Genomic DNA, 24,973 nt, shown 5'->3' with positions numbered 1-24,973 from the left:
GGCTTAGCGCCGCGATGACTTCATCTTCATTCACCTCGAAAGGCAGTTCGAATACACGGATCGTCCGAAGGCCAAGTCCTGCATGGTCGACATCCACAGGCCCGACGTTTCCGTCGGAGTGCCGAAATTTTAGTCCATGTCGCGTCCTTTGAATGATCTCATTGCAGGCAGCGTCGGAAGTCATCTTAACATAAACGACGCTGCTAATGATCGATAGGTGTATGCCGATGAGTTCGTCACGCGGGATCTTCACGTCTTCGCGTAGGAAGCGTTCGACGGCCAGTGCTTTGGGTCGTGCGTATTCGTTTGAGAAGGTGAACTTAAGAGTGTTCTTTCTGTAAGAGTTGGCCATTACAGCTTGTTCGACTGAGAAGCGCTGTGACGAGGAAGTAAACAAAACACTCCGCGCGCGCAGCGGCGTGGACGGCCGAGCGCGGTGCGCACTGCTGCCCTGCCGAACGCAGACTGGACTTTACAGAAGCTTCTGTAAAGTTTGGAAGGTAGGAGACGAGGTACTGGCAGAAGTAAAGCTGTGAGTACCGGGCGTGAGTCGTGCTTCGGTAGCTCAGTTGGTAGAGCACTTGCCCGCGAAAGGCAAAGGTCCCGAGTTCGAGTCTCGGTCGGGCACACAGTTTTAATCTGCCAGGAAGTTTCATATCAGCGCACACTCCGCTGCAGAGTGAAAATCTCATTCTGGAAACATCCCCCAGGCTGTGGCTAAGCCATGTCTCCGCAATATCCTTTCTTTCAGGAGTGCTAGTTCTGCAAGGTTCGCAGGAGAGCTTCTGTAAAGTTTGGAAGGTAGGAGACGAGGTACTGGCAGAAGTAAAGCTGTGAGTACCGGGCGTGAGTCGTGCTTCGGTAGCTCAGTTGGTAGAGCACTTGCCCGCGAAAGGCAAAGGTCCCGAGTTCGAGTCTCGGTCGGGCACACAGTTTTAATCTGCCAGGAAGTTTCAAAATAATTCTGTTTTGCAAATTGCCTCCAGTTTCGAGGTTATGGTATAGCAGTAGCAGACAGGAGTCTTATAAGTTCTAGTATAATATATTTGTCCAATGAATACCCGTTTATCATCTGCATTTCTTCTTGGTGTAGCAGTTTTAATGGCCAGTAGTGTAGTTGTAGATTTATGTCAGGGACACTGCGATAGAAGGTAGTATAAAGCTTATGTGATCACAAATATTCTGTTTGGATGATTTAACTGAGAAATGTGACAGCTAAATTGTAAATTGCTTTCCTTATTAAAAGTTATTCTGTTTGGATCATTTAACTGAGAGATACGATAGCTAAATTGTAAGTTTCCTCTCTTATTAAAGATTGTAACTCTGCTTGGCGTATCGTACAGCCTTTACTTGGAGACACTACCTCAGCGAGAAGTGAGGAACTTTGTAATATTTTGGCAATCAGAACTAATCATTGAACACTATACGAACATTTGACTGATACGAGACCGATTTATTTTGCAGTTTCTAACAAGAGCGTCGTTGCTTCGGTATGGATGCTATTAGTGAGAGTGCGTGGTTTTAGTGAAGTGAATTGTAATTGAGAAACATTATTTGTGCCGAAAAAGTATATCCAAAGAAGTGCTTATTGCTTATAAAGTAATAGGTGGCAATATTTGTGACTTTGCTGCATGAAAATACAGTTGAGCAACTTTTCCCAAGGCTTACTTCATTTACTTAGTGAATCTAGATGTTACGCGTCTTAACAGATAATAAAAGGACTTTAGTGAAACGCCCAGTACTTTCGATTTCCTGCACCTTTTCTTGACTGAGTTTATAAAAAAGGGACAGACCACACACATCTACAAGAATCTTATTAAAACTGTTTATTCGCGTAACGTCGACGTGGCAACCATAGATACTGTCCACTCAGAAATACAGACTTATATCCAAGTAACGATCTAAGCAAAAACAAAAAAATCTGCATTTTGCTACGTAAAGCATTCTTAGCTCTTCAGAGTCGATTTATCTATCGTGAATACGAAAACAATTACACAAAAATGTAATAACTTGCACGGGTAGAAAAAAGCATCTTAGTTTTCAGAGATAAGAAAGCTAACAAATGAAAAATTATTGTCGAAACCTGACTAATGATGCACAAATTACATTGAAAATAACGACCATGTTTGTAGTTTAAAAAAGATAAAATGTAAAACGTCCTTGAAAACTATCTCAGAAGCAACAAGGATAGACAGGAAAAGCGTTATACATGAACTGTTATGATTTACAGAGGAGTTCAGAGCGATTAAAAGTACATTCACGAGCGTCTTCCTGTGTATGATGGAGACGCTGTCAGTATTACATAGGAATGTGAGTACCATCTACGAAACTTCCTGGCAGATTAAAACTGAATGTCGACCCAGACTCGAACTTGGGACCTTTGTCTTTCGCGGGCGAGAGCAAGGTGCTGGTGGAATTAAAACTGTAAGGAGGGGTCGTGACTTGTGCTTAGGTAGCTCAGACGGTGCATGGTAGCCTAGCGTGTTCGATCAGAGGGTTAACTGCCCTCTCTAATAAAAAAGAAAGAGTGAATGGATCAACGACGAACTTCAACAGGCAAACGGGACATCCGCCCCGAGCAAATGCAGCGAACCATACCGAACAAAATAAGAGTAACAAAAAAAAAATGGTCGTTAAGCACTTTCCCGCGAAAGGTAAAGGTCCCGAGTTTGAGTCTCATCGGGCACACAGTTTTAAACTGCCCGAAAGTTTCATATCGGCACGAGCTCCGCTACAGAGTGAAAATTTCATTCTAGTACCATCTACATCTGTATTCTGCGAACCTTCCATTTGTATAAGGAACTCGGGGAATAAATATTGCTTATATGCCTCAAATGTCACAGTCAGAAAACCGGTCTTTACAATTTCCTAAACAACTTTTTGGCAACTGTCAAGCGTCTACTTTAGTGTGCTTGGCAGTTGACTCTTTTCAGACACTTCATTATAGTCTTTCGCGGAACAGGCGACGCTATCCGTGTACTATTGGGACGTTAAAATTGCGTAAGGGAGCACGAATCGAAACCGGAATATTGTTTCGTGTCTTATCAATGGAACTATCCGTATACGATCCACAACCCGCCAGCATAGCTTAACTTCAGCCAATATCTCTCCCTTAGTTTTCAAACTTTGCGGAAGCTGGACTAGCACTCTTCACAAAAGCGGTATCTGCTGCCAATAATGGAACATTGATTGTGGAAGTCAAGTTACCGAGTTCAAATCCCGGTGCGGTAGACAGTTTTCATCTGTTACGAAGTTTCAAAGCAGTAAACACCCTTTTCTAGGCGCTCAGTCCGGAGCCGCGCGACTGCTACGGTCGCAGGTTCGAATCCTGCCTCGGGCATGGATGTGTGTGATGTCCTTAGGTTAGTTAGGTTTAAGTAGTTCTAATTTCTAGGAGACTGATGACCACAGATGTTAAGTCCCATAGTGCTCAGAGCCATTTGCACCATTTGAAGTAAACACCCTTCTCCAGATTGAATGACACAATCTGAATATGTATTGCTATCCGTAAAGGAACATACTAGAGGAAGGAAGAAGTTAAATATGCATGCAGCCTATCTTTGTGTCACAGCTTTGGTATACATCTGTTATATAACCTAAAAGCAGTTTACTGGAGTATGTTTGTTTTTGGTTAGAGTCTATGGTGCACGTTCTAGGCAGAAACGAGAAAAAAACGTTTTTTTATAAGGATGAAAAAAGAATATTTTGATGCTGATAACAGTGGCACTGATGAGTAGAGATATAAAAGACAGTGAAGTAGCATAGTGAGGAAGTTTGTTTCGACGACCATATTGACAACAGCGTTGAGAAGATGCGAAGTTTGCAGATTATGTCGTGCAAGAATTGTTGTGCTACGTTCCAGAAGCCTCTATATTTCTAGTTATTTTTGTCTCGCCTAACAGGAAGAGGTCCGTGTTTTCTGTTGTATAGCGACCCCTTAAGGAAGCAAACTATGATTCTGAAGTTTATGACTTCCGATAGTCGTTGGTTAACGGCAGCTGCAGCGCTTTTAGTAGCGTTCGTATGTAACGTTCTTCGAGGAATATAACGTCCTTCATAAATCAGGTATTTCAAGATGAAATGCGTATATGACGAGATAGTATCGACCATTCTGAAGGGATAACCACGGGTAAATTATACTCCACTACTTCCTAAATAAGCTGTTCGCATAAGTTATTCGAAATTATTAAGTAAATGAGCAGATTTTCACTTCTCGAAACATTTCATTTTTCGCCATTGGTGGTTAAAGGGAAAATTTTAAAAACTGGCTTCCTTTTTCCGCCTTCGGTGATTACAGTAATGCTTATGATTTCTATGTAGTGGATTAATATTTAGTGTACTAAGCGAATATACACCGATGAGCCAGAATACTGTTATTACCATCTTCGGAACACAATACAGCACCTGTTCTGCGTAGCGTGGATTCGACAAGTCTTTGCAAGCTTTCAGGAGGTATGTGCCAAGAGATGTCTATCTACAGGTCAGCATTCCCGGTAAATTACGGACCGGTGATTTGAAGATAAGGAGCAGGCGTCGGTTAATGTCGTGTATGTGTTCAATTCGGTTCAGAGTACGCGATTTTGGTGGGCAAGACATCAACGTAAGTTCACTATCACGCCCGTCAAACAACTATAGCACAATTTTAGCCTTGTGACACGAATGTTATCCTGTTGGAAGATAGCATCGCCGTCGAGGATGCAGGTGGCTTACAATACGTTCCACATCTGCCATTGTGGCTTGCATTATTACCACGGGTCACACGGAAGCCCTGGGGAATCAGCCTATGCTCGTGGCTCGAGCAGTCGGTTTCCCTGGATGACGGCATATCGGGACACGACCATTAACTTGGTGTAACGAGGAACGTGATTCATGCGATAAAACGACACGGTCACGTCTTTCGATGACCAAATCTCTATGGTCCCGGGGCCACTGCAATCGTCGTAAAAAAACAAAAAAAAACAAAAAAGTGTGTGAAATCTTTTGGTACTTAACTGCTAAGGTCATCAGTCCCTAAGCTTACACACTACTTAACCTAAATTATCCTAAGGACAAACACACACACCCATGCCCGAGGGAAGACTCGAACCTCCTCCGGGATCAGCCGCACAGTCCATGACTGCAGCGCCTTAGACCGCTCTGCTAATCCCGCGCGGCCAATCGTTATCGACCATGTCGTTGGCTCAACATGTGTACACGTAGGCGGAAACCAATGTTGAACAATGTGCTCTGAAGGGTGTGCTCCGTAACAGCTGTGCCCACACCAGCATTGTATCCTGCCAACAGATCTGCCACAGATCGACGCCTATCTTCTTTGCAGAACGCAAAAATCTCCGACCTCCACGTTCTGTGATGCGTGGTCGTACAACATCTTGCTGCCTACTCATGGTTTAACCTCCTTTCCAGTACTTTCCATAGATACTTATAACGCTGAACTGTTAGAAGAACCTGTTCTTTTAATGTGAAAATTACTTCAGAAACGAAAAGCGAAACAATATTACTACGATTTACTTTACACCACTGCTACGAAAAATAAATTTATTTCGATTTATTGAGTTTCCTCGAAATCTTACAAAGTTCGATGCAGCTAATAAAATACTACCTGAATCCATCACCCTAAGCATAAAATGCGAGGAATACTACAGTAGGCCGGCCGAAGTGGCCGTGCGGTTCTAGGCGCTGCAGTCTGGAACCGCGAGACCGCTACGGTCGCAGCTTCGAATCCTGCCTCGGGCATGGATGTGTGTGATGTCCTTAGGTTAGTTAGATTTAAGTAGTTCTAAGTTCTAGGGGACTAATGACTTCAGAAGTTGAGTCCCATAGTGCTCAGAGCCATTTGAACCAATACTACAGTAGGTGGAGGTGGAACAGATGAGAATGTTGGCTGAAAACTGCAGGTAGTCATATTTTCTTCGCAATCGTACAAGTACTTCAGTTTTGGGACGAACGTGGTAGCATGAGAAGTAAATGAGTAGATAAGAAAGAGTAAGTAATAGCAATACAAAAGCTGCCGAGGGAGTAAGAACCGCATACGTGTTATAGCTCTCAAATAAAGCAGTTGGACGCCGAGAAGACATTTTATTAGAATAGACATACATTATCTTCCGTAGATTATTGTGAATCCTCGAATTCGTAAATATGTCCGACAAAAAGACACATAATATATATGAAGATGGTATCTGTTCCCGAAAGAACAGATACCATTGATGACCGTGTATCTCGGTGGCTCAGATGGATAGAGTGTCTGCCATGTAAGCAGGAGATTCCGGGTTCGAGTCCTGGTCGGGGCGCACATTTTCAGCTGTCCCCATTGATGTATATCAACAACACCTGTCGGTAGCTAAGGGTTTCGATTTAATTCTCATTTCATTCTAGAGAAGCTGCACGGTCATCAATGGTATCTGTTCTTTCGGGAACAGATACCATAGTTATAGTTAAAGGCTACCCGGCCAATGACCTTCTTCTATGCGAATGCGCACGCTTTGCCCGAACTCTTACGGGACTCGTCAGCTTAGTCTGGTGCGAGTAATGAGTGAATGGGCAAATATCTACTAGGAACAGTACGAATGCAGGTTGTGGACAGTTGGGAATGTGGGTCTCACGGGAGGCGTGTAAGGGATAAGTCCCTGCAGTCGCACCACCCTCTGTGTTCTCGGTGGCTCAGATGGACGACGAATCCACGATCATGACGGACGCTCTATTTTTCACTGACGCTGTCTTTTTCCCCTCACAAAAACATCGGCAATCCGCTGGATTGGAGGACACGCATCGCACTACGTGCTCTCGCGGACCTTGATATCGAGCATGGGCTATTGGCATTATCTACTAGAACAACACGAAATCATCCGACGCCACTCTAAATATAAAACGCATTTTGCGAACTTTCTAGGCAGCATGTTTCATAACCCCCCGAAGCGGTGGGGAGTCCCAAGTTAACGTTGTTTCGAGGGACGGGATATTACTCCCAGTGAAGTGACGAGGATGTCACTTCGGCCCTATATTTCTTTTCTTTCTTTTTCATTTATGACTTTTCTTTTGGGACATTAAAATTAAATGAATACATCAAATAATATTGTTAATAATAAAAAAATTACATAAATGTACAATGTTTCCTTCCTGCTGCCTCTCCCTTATCCTGCCAGGAGACGGGGACACCTTGGCCAGGCCTCCAAGTACAACCCCTGCCCACTCTGCCCCCTGACCTACTACACCTTTAAAAACAAAACAAAAAAACAGAAACAAATTTAAAAAAATAAAAAAAACGGATAGAGCGTCTGCCATGTAAGCAGGAGATCCCGGGTTCGAGTCCCGGTCGGAGCGCACATTTTCACCTCTCCCCATTGATGTATATCAACAACACCTGTCAGCAGCTAAGGTTTCGATTTAATTATCTTTTCCAATAATATACAGGGTGATTCAAAAAGAATACCACAACTTTAAAAATGTGTATTTAATGAAAGAAACATAATATAACCTTCTGTTATACATCATTACAAAGAGTATTTAAAAAGGTTTTTTTCACTCAAAAACAAGTTCAGAGATGTTCAATATGGCCCCCTCCAGACACTCGAGCAATATCAACCCAATACTCCAACTCGTTCCTCACTCTCTGTAGCATATCAGGCGTAACAGTTTGGATAGCTGCTGTTATTTCTCGTTTCAAATCATCAATGGTGGCTGGGAGAGGTGGCCGAAACACCATATCCTTAACATACCCCCATAAGAAAAAATCGCAGGGGGTAAGATCAGGGCTTCTTGGAGGCCAGTGATGAAGTGCTCTGTCACGGGCTGCCTGGCGGCCGATCCATCGCCTCGGGTAGTTGACGTTCAGGTAGTTCATAACTAACCTTTTTTGTAGGACTCTCCATACAGTTGATTGTGGAATTTGCAGCTCTCTGCTAGCTCTGCGAGTCGATTTTCCTGGGCTGCGAACAAATGCTTGCTGGATGCGTGCTACATTTTCATCACTCGTTCTCGGCCGCCCAGAACTTTTCCCTTTGCACAAACACCCATTCTCTGTAAACTGTTTATACGAACGTTTAATACACACTTATCAGGTGGTTTAACACCATACTTCGTTCGAAATGCACGCTGAACAACTGTCGTCGATTCACTTCTGCCGTACTCAATAACACAAAAAGCTTTCTGTTGAGCGGTCGCCATCTTAGCATCAACTGACGCTGACGCCTAGTCAACAGCGCCTCAAGTGAACAAATGTACAACTAAATGAAACTTTATAGCTCCCTTAATTTGCCGACAGATAGTGCTTAGCTCTGCCTTTTGTCGTTGCAGAATTTAAATTCCTAAAGTTGTGGTATTCTTTTTGAATCACCCTGTATATTTACAACAAAAATATGTATATTAATGTACATATTTGTCACCATATTTCGGATATGTAATTGGAAGAAGCTTCTAGTAAGATGCGTACAGAAGTGGCTGGCAGGCGCGACCCACCTTGTGCGTGGCGGGCCCGAGCCGGCGCCGGCGCTTGTTGTAGTTGATGAGGAACTTGAGCCGGTTGCACTCGTCGAAGGAGCACTTGTCCGTCACCGAGTACATCAGCACGAACGCCTCCGCCCAGCGGATGTTCGCCTCCAGCGTCACGCACTCGCTCTCCTGCACAGAGGGCAAGCCTGGCACTCCCCACGTACTCACCCAGCGGCACAGCTGACAATGAAAAGGCGCATCTCTTATCAGTCAAGCAGAGAGCTTATTCGAGTGGGCAGCATAGTTTGAGGGAACTCAATACACAATACGAAAGGTAGGCAGTAAGTATTGATTGTTATGCTTACTTACTTTACTTTTTACGCGATCAGGTCCAGATGACCGAGCGCTGCTAAAAGATTCCTCCTCCACTGGGTTCTGTTTTGTGCCTCCTGGCGCCAATCATTCTCTGTTCCAATCTGCAGCAAGTCCTCATGGATCCCATCCCTCCATCTCTTCCCCGGTCTTCCTAGTGGGCGTCTTCCATAGGGAGTATAGTGCATAGCTTTCAAAGGCCATCGGCATTTATCCATTCGACTGACATGTCCTGCCCATACAAGGCGCTTGGTTCTCATCAATCCTACAATGTTTGGTTTATTGTACATTTCGTCTAGTTCACAATTATGTCTGATCCTCCATTCTCCAGTGATCTAATCTTGTACTGGGCCAAAGATCTTCCTTAAGACTTTCCGCTCGAAAACAAGAAGATTGTTCAAGTCTTCTTTTCAGACAATCCAAGTTTCACAACCATACAATACTGAAGGTGGCAGCGGTAAAATACAGGGAGCGAAAGGCTATTTACAATTTGTACAGAAACCAGATGGCAGTTATAAGAGTCGAGGGACATGAAAGGGAAGCAGTGGTTGGGAAGGGAGTGAGACAGGGTTGTAGCCTCTCTCGATGCTATTAATCTGTATATTGAGCATCCAGTAAAGGGAACAAAAGAAAAGTAGGTATTAAAATCCATGGAGGAGAAATAAAATCTTTGAGGTTTGCCGATGACATTGTAATTCTGTCAGAGACAGCAAAGGACTTGGAAGAGCAGTTGAACGGAATGGACAGTGTCTTACAAGGAGGGTATAAGATGAACATCAACAAAAGCAAAACGAGGATAATGGAATGTAGTCGAATTAAATCGGGTGATGCTGAGGGAATTAGATTAGGAAATGAGACTTAAAGTAGTAAAGGAGTTTTGCTATTTGGGGAGCAAAATAACTGATGATGGTCGAAGCAGAGAAGATATAAAATGTAGACTGGCAATGGCAAGGAAAGCGTTTCTGAAGAAGAGAAATTTGTTAACATCGAGTATAGATTTAAGTGGTAGGAAATCGTTTCTGAAAGTATTTGTATGGAGTGTAGCCATGTATGGAAGTGAAACATGGACGATAAATAGTTTGGACAAGATGAGAATAGAAGCTTTCGAAATGTGGTGCTACAGAAGAATGCTGCAGATTAGATGGGTAGATCACATAACTAATGATGAAGTATTGAATAGAATTGGGGAGAAGAGGAGTTTGTGGCACAGTTTGACAAAAAGAAGGGACCGGTTAGTAGGACATGTTCTGAGGCATCAAGGGATCACAAATTTAGCACTGGAGGGCAGCGTGGAGGGTAAAAATCGTAGAGGAAGACCAAGAGATGAATACATAAGCAGATTCAGAAGGATGTAAGCTGCGGTACGTACTTGGAGATGAAGAAGCTTGCACAGGATAGAGTAGCATGGAGAGCTGCATCAAACCAGTCTCAGGACTGAAGACCACAACAACAACAACAGCACTACGGGTTGAAACATTGTTTTATACAACTAGAGTCTGAAATTCCGCAAGAGACCACAAGATGCAAGAAGTTGACTGAGACCAAAGTATGATCGGCTGGCGGCTTGATGATGATGATGTTTGGTTTGTGGGGCGCTCAACTGCATGGTTATCAGCGCCCGTACAATTATCCAATCTTTGCTCAGTCCAATTTCGCCACTTTCCTGGATGATGATGAAATGATGAGGACAACACAAACACCCAGTCATCTCGAGGCAGGTGAAAATCCCTGACCCCGCCGGGAATCGAACCCGGGACCCCGTGCTCGGGAAGCGAGAACGCTACCGCAAGACCACGAGCGGCGGACAGGCTGGCTGGCGGCTTGGATACTCGCTTTGACTTCTGCTTCACATGCTGCGACGTGTGTAAAGATTACCCCAAGATATTTAAATTCATGAACCCTTTTGTGGTACCGGTTTCCGACTATCAAAGGCTGGAGTGGGTCCCTTGAAGAAGCATGCGCTCTGCTCATCACCAGATATTCCGTCTTTGATTCAATCACAAGGAGTCCAGTTTTGCTTGCTTCCGCTTCCACGTTTTCACTCATCTTCATTAGTTCCTCCTTAGACCTGGACAACAGGACCACATCATCAGCGAACGCGAGATGTGTGATGTTCTCGCCCTCGAAGGTTTTACGAGAGACTTCTCTCATTATCTTTTCAAGTGTGAGGTTGAACAATACCGGTAACACACCACCTCCTTGACTCAATACTGTGTTTATTAACATAAGACGTAACAGTCTGGAACCGCGCGACCGCTACGGTCGCAGGTTCGAATCCTGTCTCGGTCATGGATGTGTGTGATGTCCTTAGGTTAGTTAGGTTTTGCGGAACGTTCTAGGGGACTGATGACCTCAGGAGTTAAATCCCACAGTGCTCAGAGCCATTTGAATCATCTGAAAGCTCTCCGTAAGGTTGTTCCCAAGCTTCACTTTGCCTTTTGGATCAGTGAGACAAATTCCGACTAGGCTGACGGGTTTCTTAGGTATTCCAAACCCCGTTAGGCATTTCCTCAGGCTCTCCGGGCGGCTGCAGTGATACGCCTTCTTAAAATGTATTGTTATGACCCGAAAAAATAAAGTTTCACAATTAATTATTTCGGTTCTTTGCATGTAGGCCTACGTGTCTAGTCCTGGTTCGCAATGAAATCTCCACGCCACACTACACTAGCACGCTGCTAAAGGAACCCGACGAAAATGACACCTAATAATTCGAAGGAGAGGAAGTCATAAAATATCACCTCGAAAAAATAAAGCTGTGTAATTATTACTGTCTTGTTTGTTTTTAGGTATATATCTGCAAATCTACTAGTACATCTACGTGACTATTCTACAATTCTCATTGAAGTGCCTCGCAGAGAGTTCTTCTATCCACCTTCAGACTATTTCTCTACCATTCCACTCTCCAACAGTGCATGGGAAAAGTTATTACTGAAATTTTTCTGTATGAAGATATCGTCGGAGAGAGTTATGGCTGTTAGCCAAGAAGTTTATGTTTGTTTTATAGACTGGCTTAAGGCTGGGTAAAATTGATGAAAATCCTTAAGGAGATAGGAATAAACTGGAGAGACGGGAGACTAATTCTCAACTTCTACCTGGGACAAAGACTAAAGGTTCGGCTGAACTATGGAGAAACAAGCAGCGTGGAAATAGGAAGAGGGGTCAGACCAGGGTGTTGTCTATCGCCGAGTCTTTTCAACCTGCATGGGGAATGGCTGGCGAGATAAGCTTTGAAAGGATGTGGAAACTTCAGGATAGAAGGACACCTCATAAATACCATCAAGTATGCAGATGACCTGGTAGTGCTTGCTAAAAGTCAAAGACAACTGCAACACATGATGAACCAGTTGGTAGAAACTGGAAGGAAATACGGCGTGGAAATCGAGATCGAAAAATCAGAAGTGATGCGGATATCAAAAAAGTAGAAACCTTTGAGGATAACTATCGACAATCGAGAACTGGAGGACGTGAAACAGTTGAAGTACTTGGGTAATTTGGTGACAAAGGGCGCTCAATGCAGCATTGAAATTCGAGCAAGAATCGCTATGGCCAAAATTGCGTTCAATAAGAAGAGGAACCTGCTGACCAGCAAGTTAAGCATGGAATTAAGGAACAAACTGGTGAAGTACTACATCTGGAGCATTGCATTGTAGGTAGCAGAGACGTGGGCCAAGAGAAAAAAGGGAAAAACAAATACCTTGGAAGCTTTGAAATGCGGTACTGGAGGGGAATGGAGAAGATCAAGTGCACCGATCGGGTAACGAATAACGATGTACTGAGAAGAGCAGGAGAGAAGAGAGACATTCTAAATACAATTTTATTTATGGATTCTTCCGTCGCTTCTTGGTAGAACAATTTCGTATTGAGGGTTGAACAACACTTAGGCGGTTTCTTGTTTTGCTCATTTTTTATTTGTATGAACTAGTTTTCGGCTTATTAGGCCATCTTCAGATAATTACTGGGTATTGTTTACGAACCAAATATTCTGGACTAAGATACAACGCACTTACATACGATCTTTAATTGTGGTATTGTCTCTGAAGTGTCAAACGGGTAGTTTGACTTTTTGTTTTGTAAAACTGTTCTTTAAACATAATAAATCACATTTTATGGTTTGTCAGTACCATACATGACAACAATAAGAATTATTTAGAACACACATTATTACAAAATTACAATTTTTTGGTATTTGTTGTGAACAGTTGCACTGGACACTAATTGTTGGTTGTACAGCAGCGATGTTTTTTGGGGATTGCATTTTGTTATCAGAAAATTTTTTTGGGCTTTAGTGTATTAATAAATACCAAATATTACATTGTTACAGTTGTGTTACAGTTAGGAATGTAAACAAAAAATGGTTCAAGTGGCTCTGAGCACTACGGGACTTAACATCTGAGTTCACCAGTCCCCTAGACTTAGAACTACTTAAACCTAACTAAGCTAAGGACATCACACACATCCACGCCCGTGGCAGGATTCGAACGTGCGACCGTAGCAGCAGCGCGGTTCCGGACTGAAGGGCCTAGAACCACTCGGCCACAACGGCTGGCTGGAATGTAAACAAATAAGGGATATTACATTATATTGGAGTGCGAATTTGTTTACTCTTGGGACACTTTGTGGTTAGTAGCAGGTTTACGGTATTGTGTATAAGTTTAAGAGTGGTGATGTGCTGAGATGCAGTTGGTCATTTAGAACCAGCTGGGGATTTAGGTCTAAGTGTTTGTTAATTTCAAGTGCTTCCAGTAGTCTGAGTTTTCTGCCTTTGTTGGCTATACGTAGCACTTCTGTATGTGTTAGATATTTATGTCCTTCTTTTAGCACATGTTCAGAAAAGGTGGAATCTGATTTATTTAATCTCCAGCTGCGTTCATGTTCAGGCAGCCTTGTTGCTATGACCCGGCCCGTTTGACCAACGTACAGTTTATTGCAGTCAGTGCAGGTTATTTTATAGACCCCACTGTTGTTTAGTTTCTCGTCCTTTCTGTTGAATAGGAGATTAGCTGCAGAACCTCTTACATAAAATGAAGTTTTATAGTTTTGGGATTTCAGTGTTTTGGCTAGTTTGCCTGGTAGATTACCTAGATATGGAATAGTACTCCAGTTGGTTTTTGGTGTGATTGTTATTGTAGAGGGGGCATAAACGTAAGACAAGATTTTCCTTCTTTATTTCTTGTGCAGGATTTTGCCAACTAATTCGGGGTTACAGCCATTGTTATATGCAATATATTTAATGGTGCCTATTTCTGTTTGGAAATTCTGACAATTATAATTCAAAGACAATACTATAACCAAAGATCGTATGTAAGTGCGTTGTACCTTAGTCCAGAATGTTTGGTTCGTAAGAACTCAAGCTCCTTGTAGACAATAGCCAGTAATTATGTGAAGATGGCCTAATAAGCCGAAAAGTAGTTCATACAAATAAAAAGTGAGCAGAACAAGAAACCGCCTAAGTGTTATTCAACCCAAAATACAATTCTTCAGGGGAAGGCCAACTGGATCGGACACACACTTAGACATCAAAGGCTCACACACGAAGTCACTGAAGGAAAAACTGAAAGAACGGTAGGACAAGAAGGTGCAGAATTCAACTTTTGCATGAAGGAATGAGATTCAGCAGACTGAAGGAACGAGCTGGAGACAGGGAACACTGGCATCAAAAATTCTCCGTACGAAGGCAAAGACCTGCCACTAGACAGAATACTACATAATAATAATGAGCTCTTATTTCTCTTATTTTGTTATGTGATCATTCGCCTTCAGGGGGAAAAGTTGGTGACTAAAATTTCGTGAAATCATGTAAATCATATATTTACCCTGATTCGTTCATCCCCAACTAGTTTATATCAAGTTAGACGTCATGGAACGTTGACGTTTGTGGATATTTGTAGTATGTGACTTCACGTGATTTCAAGTTCTTATAAGTTAGCACCTGAAGCAATTTATAGATTAAATGTTATTTACAGGTTTCCTCTGATGCATTGCTGCTACGTGGAATGTCAGTTGTGTGTTGTTTGCCAAATTTGTATTCCATTTACAAAGAAAAAAAATAATTTTAAGAAAATGGCATTCACTTATCCAGGTGAAGATGTACCACCAATCCTGATGTTTATAGCACCAACACCTAATTCAAAGACAACTACTTCAATTACTTTCGTGTAGATGGCAGAAGATGTTTCGTAGATAACTATAATAACTGTGGATCCAATATTGACCCTTGTGGCACACCATCGTTATGTGCTTCTACAGGTGACAATTCTGTACGTGACTCTGTGTATCAGAGAGGGGCTGCTAAAACAGTTCCAGTGGTGGCGCCTACAGCCAAATCTGCGGAGTCTCATATACTCACGTGCGATTGTCCAGCGGTGTCCAGGATCTCGAACACCACCGCCTCACCGTCCATCACAGTCTGGAAGTGGTACACCTTCTCCAGCGTCGGGTCGTACTCGCCGATGTAGCGCTTGGTAATGAACCTCACCACCAGAGCTGCAACGTAACAGAGCATTCGTGAGAGTGCGAGGGCAGCACATTCCGCCTGCCGGGGCCGCTCAACTCTCCGGCGACGGTCAGTGTGGACCCAGACGTACACAGCGGCACTCACCAGACTTGCCGACGCCGGCCTGGCCCAGGACCATGACGCGCAGAGTCCTCGGCTGACCGCGGGGCCCCAGACCCAGGCGGCTCAGGGGCGACGACATCTCAGCGCCGGGCTACCATCCTGTTCAGCTGCCCTGTAGTCAGAAAGAGGGCAGCACCTGCCGTACACAGTTAAAATTGCAACACCACGAAGGCGACATGCAACAAATGCCAAACTGGCTCTACATTCTTGGATATGCAAATCATTAGTAGTCCCTCGGAACTGCACAAAGTAGCGAGGAGAAACTTCACCTACAGTCTGTAGGTGTAGGTCTTATGTCAAAGCGGTAGGTGGATCAAAACAAAATGTCCAGACACTCTGTGACCAAAATTGTACTGAAACAGAGGATGACAGACTAAAGGCCGAAATACTAAATGTCTTTTTCCAAAGCTGTTTCAACTGTAGTTCCTTCTCTAGATTGTCGCACAGGTGACAAAATGGTACATATCGAAACAGACGACAGACGGATAGAGGAACAATTAAAATCGCTCAAAACAGGAAAGGCCGCTGGACCTGATGGGATACCAGTTCGATTTTACACAGAGTACGCGACGGAACTTGCCCCCCTTCTTGCAGCGGTGTACCGTAGGTCTCTAGAGGAGCGTAGCGTTCCGAAAGATTGGAAAAGGCCACAGATCATCCCTGTTTTCAAGAAGGGACGTCGAACAGATGTGCAGAACTATAGACCTATATCTCTAACATCGATCCGTTGTAGAATTTTGGAACACGTATTATGTTCGAGTAAAATGACTTTTCTGGAGACTGTGTAGGAATCAGCATGGGTTTCGAAAAAGACGATCGTGTGAAACCGAGCTCGCGCTATTCGTCCACGAGACTCAGAAGGCCATAGACACGGGTTCCCAGGTAGATGCCGTGTTTCTTGACTTCCGCAAGGCGTTCGACACAGTTCCCCACAGTCGTCTAATGAACAGAGTAAGTTCATATGGACTATCAGACCAATTGTGTGATTGGATTGAAGAGTTCCTAGATAACAGAACGCAGCATGTCATTCTCAATGGAGAGAAGTCTTCCGAAGTAAGAGTGATTTCAGGTGTGCCGCAGGGGAGTGTTGTATGACCGTTGCTATTCACAATATACATAAAGGACCTTGTGGATAACATCGGAAGTTCACTGAGGCTTTTTGCGGATGATGCTGTGGTATATCGAGAGGTTGTAACAATGGAAAATTGTACTGAAATGCAGAAGGATCTGCAGCGAATTGACGCATGGTGCAGGGAATGGCAATTGAATCTCAATGTAGACAAGTGTAATGCGCTACGAATACATAGAAAGATAGATCCCTTATCATTTAGCTACAAAATAGCAGGTCAGCAACTTGAAGCAGTTAATTCCATAAATTATCTGGGAGTACGCATTAGGAGTGACTTAAAATGGAATAATCATATAAAGTTGATCGTCGGTAAAGCAGATGCCAGACTGAGATTCATTGGAAGAATCCTAAGGAAATGCAATCCGAAAGCAAAGGAAGTAGGTTACAGTACGCTTGTTCGCCCACTGCTTGAATACTGCTCACTAGTGTGGGATCCGTACCAGATAGGGTTGATAGAAGAGGTAGAGAAGATCCAACGGAGAGCAGCGCGCTTCGTTACAGGATCATTTAGTAATCGCGAAAGCGTTACGGAAATGATAGATAAACTCCGGTGGAAGACTTTGCAGGAGAGACGCTCAGTAGCTCGTTACGGGCTTTTGTTGAAGTTTCGAGAACATATCTTCACCGAGGAGTCAAGCAGTATATTGCTCCCTCCTACGTATATGTCGCGAAGAGACCACGAGATTAAAATCAGAGAGATTAGAGCCCACACATAGGCATAACGACGATCTTTCTTTCCACGAACAATACGAGACTGTAATATAAGGGAGAACCGATAGAGGTACTCAAGGTACCCTCCGGCACACACCGTCGGGATGTAGATGTAGATACAAGGAAAGATCATGGGTCGGGTTTCTCATTCAGAAATCGCCTCGTGAACGTGTAATAAGGGGAAATGAAATGTCTACCAGTGTGTATTGGGATTCGGCACCAGCATGATCGTGGTCTAGACGGTGACGCGGCAAAAGTCTAGGGGTGACTCCCAATATCGTGTCAGACCTCGTTTTTCCCGGCGTAGAGCAGCAACTCGACGTGGTATGGAGTCAACAAGTCGTTGGAACTCACCTACGGAAATATTGAGCCCTGCCGCCTCTAAAGCCGTCCTTAATTTGCGAAAGTGTTGCCGGTGGAAGATCTTGTGCATGAATTGGCCTCTCAATGATGTCCCAAAAATATTCGATGAATTCGTGTAGTGCGATCTGGGCGATCAAATCATTCGCTAGAATTGTCCAGAATTTTCTTCAAACCAAGCGCGAACGACTGTGGGCCAGTGACATGGTGCACTGTCATCCGTAAAAGTTCGATCGTTCTCTGGGAGGATCAAGTCCATGAATAGCTGCAAATTGTCTCCAAGTAGCTAAACATGACCATTTCCAGTCAATGGTCGGTTCAGTTGGACCAAAGTATCCAGTAAATTTCATGTAAACAGCTCACACCATAATGGCTCCATCACCAGCCTGCACAGTGCCTTCTTGACAACTTTGGTCCATAGCTTCGTGGGGACTGTGTCATACTCAGAATTCTAGCATCAGCTCTTATCAACTGAAATCTGAACTCACGTGACAAGACCACGGTTTTCCCGTCCCCTAGTGGCCAACCGGTATGGTCACGAGCCCAGGAGAGGCGCTACAGGCAATTTCATGCTGTTATCTAAGGCTCTCGCGTCATTCGTCTGCTGCCACAGTCCATTAACGTCAAATTTCGCCGCTCTGTCCTAACGGATACGTTCGTCCTACGTCCCACATTGAGTTTATTTCACGCAATAAGTGTCCAAGGAATAGAAAAGCAACTGGAATCACTCAACAGAGGAAAGTCCACTGGACCTGACGGGATACCAATGCGATTCTACACAGAGTACGCGAAAGAACTTGCCCCCTTTCTAACAGCCGTGTACCGCAAGTCTCTAGAGGAACGGAAGGTTCCAAATGATTGGAAAAGAGCACAGGTAGTCCCAGTCTTCAAGAAGGGTCGTCGAGCAGATGCGCAAAACTATAGATCTATATCTCTGACGTCGATCTGTTGTAGAATTTTAGAACATTTTTTTGCTCTAGTATCATGTCGTTTTTGGAAACCCAGAATCTACTATGTAGGAATCAACATGGATTCCGGAAACAGCGATCGTGTGAGACCCAACTCGCTTTATTTGTTCATGAGACCCAGAAAATATTAGATACAGGCTCCCAGGTAGATGCTATTTTTCTTGACTTCCGGAAGGCGTTCGATACAGTTCCGCACTGTCGCCTGATAAACAAAGTAAGAGCCTACGGAATATCAGACCAGCTGTGTGTCTGGATTGAAGAGTTTTTAGCACACAGAACACAGCATGTTGTTATCAACGGAGAGACGTCTACAGACGTTAAAGTAACCTCTGGCGTGCCACAGGGGAGTGTTATGAGACCATTGCTTTTCACAATATATATATATATACAAATGACCTAGTAGATAGTGTCGGAAGTTCCATGCGGCTTTTCGTGGATGATGCTGTAGTATACAGAGAAGTTGCAGCATTAGAAAGTTGTAGCGAAATGCAGGAAGATCTGCAGCGGATAGGCACTTGGTGCAGGGAGTGCCAACTGACCCTTAACATAGACAAATGTAATGTATTGCGAATACATAGAAAGAAGGATCCTTTATTGTATGATTATATGATAGCAGAACAAACACTGGTAGCAGTTACTTCTGTAAAATATCTGGGAGTATGCGTGCGGAACGATTTGAAGTGGAATGATCATATAAAATTAATTGTTGGTAAGGCGGTTACCAGGTTGAGATTCATTGGGATAGTCCTTAGAAAATGTAGTCCATCAACAAAGGAGGTGGCTTACAAAACACTCGTTCGACCTATACTTGAGTATTGCTCATCAGTGTGGGATCCGTACCAGATCGGGTTGACGTAGGAGATAGAGAAGATCCAAAGAAGAGCGGCGCGTTTCGTCACAGGGTTATTTGGTAACCGTGATAGCGTTACGGAGATGTTTAACAAACTCAAGTGGCAGACTCTGCAAGAGAGGCGCTCTGCATCGCGGTGTAGCTTGCTGTCCACGTTTCGAGAGGGTGCGTTTCTGGATGAGGTATCGAATATATTGCTTCCCCCTACTTATACCTCCCGAGGAGATCACGAATGTAAAATTAGAGAGATTAGAGCGCGCACAGAGGCTTTCAGACAGTCGTTCTTCCCGCGAACCATACGCGACTGGAACAGGAAAGGGAGGTAATGACAGTGGCACGTAAAGTGCCCTCCGCCACACACCGTTGGGTAGCTTGCGGAGTATAAATGTAGATGTAGATGTAGAATTTGTTCGCCTGTTAGCGCTGACATAATGCCTGAAATTTGGTATTCTCGGTAGATTCTTGACACTGTTGATCTCTTAATACTAAATTCCCAACGATTTCCCATGCGTCTAGCTCTATCTACCATTCCGCGTTCAAAGTGTGCTAATTCCCGAGGTGGGGGCATAATCACGTCGGAAACCTTTTCATATGAATCACATGAGTACAAGTTACAGCTGCGCCGACGCACTGCTCTTTTATATCTTGCGTACGCGAAACTATAGCCATCTGCATACGTGCATATCGCTACCTCAGGACATTTGTCACATAAGTTATGATTTTTTGAAAGTATAGCGGGACTTTGTGAAGAACTGTTGTAAATGTAGATAAATCTGGCACAGAACTGATCCTCTGGCAGCAGTAGTCGATTTTCGTAGCTGGCTAATAGCAATGCTGGCGTTTTCCAGCCGTCAGGGACTATCCATGCGTGTCATTCCCTAGACTCAAATGTTTGGGAGCGAATTAACGTCACTTCGTGTGTGTCGGCGCTGGTGCTCGCGATGTACAACTGCAGTTTTGCACTTGTGAGAGTAATTATTAAAAAAAATAAAAAAAGTGTCTCTTCAGCTTGCGAGGTAGTTTGGCGACTGCAGCGGCTGCCCCTATTAATAGACCGCACGCAGCGCACCTGTTTCCGCCCACGCAACGTTTGCTGTATCTCACATCTTTCTTGGCATCTGTCTTCAAAGGAAAACATAAATATGACGAACTGCTTCTAATATTCGTTACTCTACTTCGCGCGGAATGTATAATAATCTTGGTGGAGATAGAACTGTAAGCTGGGTCAAAAATAGTAAACGGTTGTTTCTATCAGCCACGTGGATCACCCACCGAAGTGACTGACCGTTTCCGGTAAAGCTGGGAGAGTGTCTCGCGTAATTGCTCCAATCACGCTGTAGTAAGCACTCAGTTTTCCTGAAATAGACTGGAAGACACAGTTAAACGCGAGTGGCATGGCAAAGATTAATGTGACATTGTATAAAGCGGTGTCGTGGCAACAAATAGATCTATAATTTTCCATTCGGTGAACGCAGAAACAGAGATCGTAACGCGGCTTAGCATAACTGATTAGTGGTATCAGAAAATAAGATGAAAACCTATAGAAATACTTATCGTCAGCAACTGCGACGAGAAAATGATTTCTAATTACTTGGGCAGTCAGTAACAAAATGTGTAGGACCTATGGTACGCTTCGAGAGTATTGTAGGTCACGCGCTATTATCTTTTGTTAACAGGTAATGAGGGCTGGAAATGCCTCATCTTGATCCATACGAGCAGGATTGTGCAGTGGCCAGCACACCGGACTCGCATTCGGGAGGACGACGGTTCAAATCCGCACCCGGTTGCTCATATTCAGGTTTTCCGTGATTTCAATAAATCGCTCCAGGCAAGTGCCGGAAGGGTTCCTTTGAAGGAGCACTACCGATTTCCTTCCCCATCCTTGAAACATTCGAAGTCCTCTCCCTCCAACGACATCGACAGTCGTGGTTTGATAGGGACAGTAATTGTTGGCACAAGTTCTTTTCCGTGCTCCTGAGACAAAACCTGCGCAGTGGTGTGGGTAGGGATCGATGTCGAGGCCCCAGTGTTACCGTACGGGCTGCGTCACGGCAAAGGGACGTTCAGATATTACAGAGCTGAGATACTTTTGTTTTGATATCTACAATAACGGTGTCGATACCACGTATTCGATATTGTCATACTATCCTAGTAAATCCCACATATCGGTATATGTTGCTGGTAAGATAATTATCTTGCTAGTTTAATGAGAATTAAACTGTGTCCAGTATTTATGTAGTATACAGGAAACATAAATGCAGTATTAAAAATTGCGTAAGTTACAAAGTTTATAATATACCAAATTTCAGCAACATATATGAGAAATAGTAAGATGTACCAACTACCTTGGAAATGTTGTTCGATATTGATCTTACACTGAAGTCGCTTCATGCAAACGGGGCGTAATTTCTATATTTTGCCTCATATTCAAACTGATTGCTTTTTTAAAAAGCTTCTTGTAAGTGAGTGTTTCCGTCTCCAAGAAAAGCTTGTGGTCGTGCTCTGTAATAATGTGACGTAAGGATACCACGACATTTATTTCGAGGCCTTTCCGTTGTTTAAGGTTACAAAATTTGACCTTTACTCTTGAAGTTTCTATTTGAATTTAAAGTTCGTGAAAACTCTGTACAACTTCCTTATTTCACCTTATATTCTGAATAAGTGCTGTTGTTGATGATAAAATTGTCTAATTTTGTCAAATGAAGAAACCGCACAACAGTTACTTAATCCACAACCTTTTATTGTGTGCACGATCGTTTTCGGAACACTTAAAGTTCCATCTGATGGTGTTGAAATCAGGTTTCGCAGGACAGAGCGGATCAAGTTGTGGAAAGGGGCCAAGATCAGTTAGTTACACAAGAACACACAACTTTTATTCCTCGAAAACCAATGCACAGTTTTCTCTATAAAACAACTAGGATCAATTCACGGCTAAGGGCCCAACTAACTACTCAATAATAAAGTTTAAATAATTCCTTTTAAAAACACAAGGATTTAGAGAAACGGCTGAAGGCCTTACTTAAGTAAAATTAAAATATCCTTAAATAAGTCCTTTTTAGGCACTAGAATTTAAACAAACTGCTGAAGGCCGCCGGCCGGGATGGCTGAGCGGTTCTAGGAGCTACAGTTTGGAACCGCGCGACCGCTACGGTCGCAGGTTCGAATCCTGCCTCGGGCATGGATGTGTGTGATGTCCTTAGGTTAGCTAGGTTTGTAAGTAGGCTGTTTAGGTTTTTATGTTGGTAACGTCACCTAGCGCTCTGTATGAAAATCACTGGCTGTGCTGCGTGCAGTCTGTGGCTAGTGGGCATTGTTGAAATAGTCCCTATTGTAGTGTTGGGCAGTTGGCTGTTAACAGCGCGTAGCGTTGCGCAGTTGGAGGTGAGCCGCCAGCAGTGGTGGATGTGGGGAGAGAAATGGCGGAGTTTTGAGAGCGGATGATCTGGACGTGTGTCCATCAGAGACAGTAAATTTGAAAGACTGGATGCCATGAACTGCTATATATATTATGACTTTTGAACACTATTAAGGTAAATATATTGTTTGTTCTTTATCAAAATCTTTCATTTCCTAACTATGCCTATCGGTAGTTAGTGACTTCAGTAGTTAGAAACTTTTATTTAGCTGGCAGTATTGGCGCTCGCTGTATTGCAGTAGTTCGAGTAATGAAGATTTTTGTGAGGTAAGTGGTTCATGAAAGGTATAGGTTAATGTTAGTCAGGGCCATTCTTCTGTAGGGATTTTTGACAGTCAGATTGCGTTGCGCTAAAAATATTGGCTGTCAGTTTAGTGTTGATCAGAATAGGTAAAGAGCGAAATGTCTGAGTACGTTCAGTTCTGCTCAGCTGTTTGAAAATCAAATAATGTAAGAGGTTTATCAGCACAGTAATTCATTAATTTTTCTAAAGGGATGTTTCATATGTCGACCCTTAGCCGAGGATACCTCACTGGAATCTCCTGATTTTTTTCTTATAGTTTCTGTAATTAGTGTAGCTATTGTTCATTGCTAGCGCGTAATTATAGAGAGAACGTCCTTTGTAGTTGTAGTTTTTCAGTGTTCTACAGAAAAACAGTTGTGGCATGCGTGTAGATTTGCACCAAGTATTTCGCAGCTGCACTAGCAATTAACGAGATATTATTTTCAGTGCTATGTTAATGTGTCTTTTTTTATTTTGGTCTTAATATTGTGCTTTTCTGTGTTATCGTGTGAAATATTGCGGCAATAATGGAGTGTGAAGAACGTAATACTAGGCTCCAAAGTAAACTGAGAAATGACAGTGAAGACGAAAGCAGTGTGTTAGCGCCACCGAGTAATGAATTAACTGATGTTCAAAGTAGTAATTTGGTAATTGTGCATAGGGAAATGGAGCGGGCTGCAAATAATGGTGTAGACAGTGAAACAATTAGTGAACAGGGAAGCATTATCGATCGATCGGTCGGCAACAGCTCGCCTCAGGAATCCGAAATGACAGGACACAGTCTTGCAAATACTGTAGAATCAGGTTTTGCGTCCTCGCCGTTTTCTCGAATAAGTCAAGACACATTTTCTGTTCTTCAAAATGCGAATATTGCCGGTTACAATGCACTGCCTAATAGCACTGAGGAACATGTTTCAGACACCAGTGCACTATTATTCCAGTTAATTCAACAAATGGGACAAAGGCTACAAAAGTTAGACACAACGCTTGAACAAAATCAGAAACAAATGGGACAAAATCTTCAAAAGTTAGACGCAATGGAACAAAATCAAAAAACAGTCACAGCAACAGCTTCAAAAGTTAGACACCACACTTGAACAAACACGTGAAGGTTTAACTGCTGAGTTACTTAAAATCGAATCGAAATGTCAAAAAGTCTGTAATGACCTAAAAACACAAATTTGTGAGCATTTTCAACCTATTTTTTCACGTCATGAAAATGCGTTACAGATTCACTAAGCAGACATAAAGGAACGGCAAACTATTGTTCATGAAAATCAGGACACCTTGCAAACTAAAACTGACTCAGTTGCATCTACCGATTCGGTTACGCAACTTGCAAAAACTCAGGAAAACTTAAAGGACACAGTAGTTACGATTTCAACACAAATGGACACTCTGAAACTTCGTTCAGAAAAACACACTGAGGAAATAAGTTCACTATCGGAGAAAGTAGCCGAACTTTCGGATCAGTTCACTAACTTATCTACAAAGATGGATAATGATATGAATGACACAAGACCTGTAGCCTTCACTGACAAAGAAGAGTATGAACAAATTAAGAAATTCAAACAAAATCAGAATCAAATTAATACGCAACACGAAAGAGATATCGGGGAAGTACAAGATCAGTTGGCACAAGTAATACAAGAATTACATATTTCAGAGGACTCTCGTGCTCCAACATGGGAAGAGGGACATAGGAATACGGAACAGCCACAAAGAATAACACAGGGCACTTCGGAAATTATGAAAGAAATTGGCAAGGTACACCGAATTTTGAGATGGAACCGCCGAAACGACGTAACAATGACCGACATGTGACTCGCCGACGTGATGATTTTG

At 43.2% G+C, this 24,973-nt stretch overlaps 1 protein-coding gene across 2 annotated transcripts in view; it reads right to left on the bottom strand.

Moving 5' to 3' along the window:
• Window positions 1-24,973, bottom strand: part of LOC126095082 (ras-related and estrogen-regulated growth inhibitor) — a 207,969-nt gene that overhangs the window by 67,771 nt on the left and 115,225 nt on the right. Inside the window, exons 2-4 of one of the 2 annotated variants that reach the window (XM_049909765.1) lie at window positions 15,395-15,524; window positions 15,143-15,279; window positions 8,452-8,613 (exon numbers count right to left, since the gene is read on the bottom strand). In XM_049909765.1, the coding sequence (XP_049765722.1) occupies window positions 8,452-8,613; window positions 15,143-15,279; window positions 15,395-15,491 (396 nt within the window). In that variant the 5' untranslated portion in view covers window positions 15,492-15,524. Of the gene's footprint in view, window positions 1-8,451; window positions 8,614-15,142; window positions 15,280-15,394; window positions 15,549-24,973 lie in introns of both variants that reach the window. The other variant, XM_049909767.1, reaches the window with a different exon arrangement.

This window comes from Schistocerca cancellata, chromosome 8 (assembly GCF_023864275.1).
Source record: "Schistocerca cancellata isolate TAMUIC-IGC-003103 chromosome 8, iqSchCanc2.1, whole genome shotgun sequence".
NCBI classification, from domain to species: Eukaryota; Metazoa; Arthropoda; class Insecta; order Orthoptera; family Acrididae; genus Schistocerca; species Schistocerca cancellata.
Note: the sequence above shows the minus strand (reverse complement) of the source record. Positions and strands in the feature narration are given on the sequence as shown.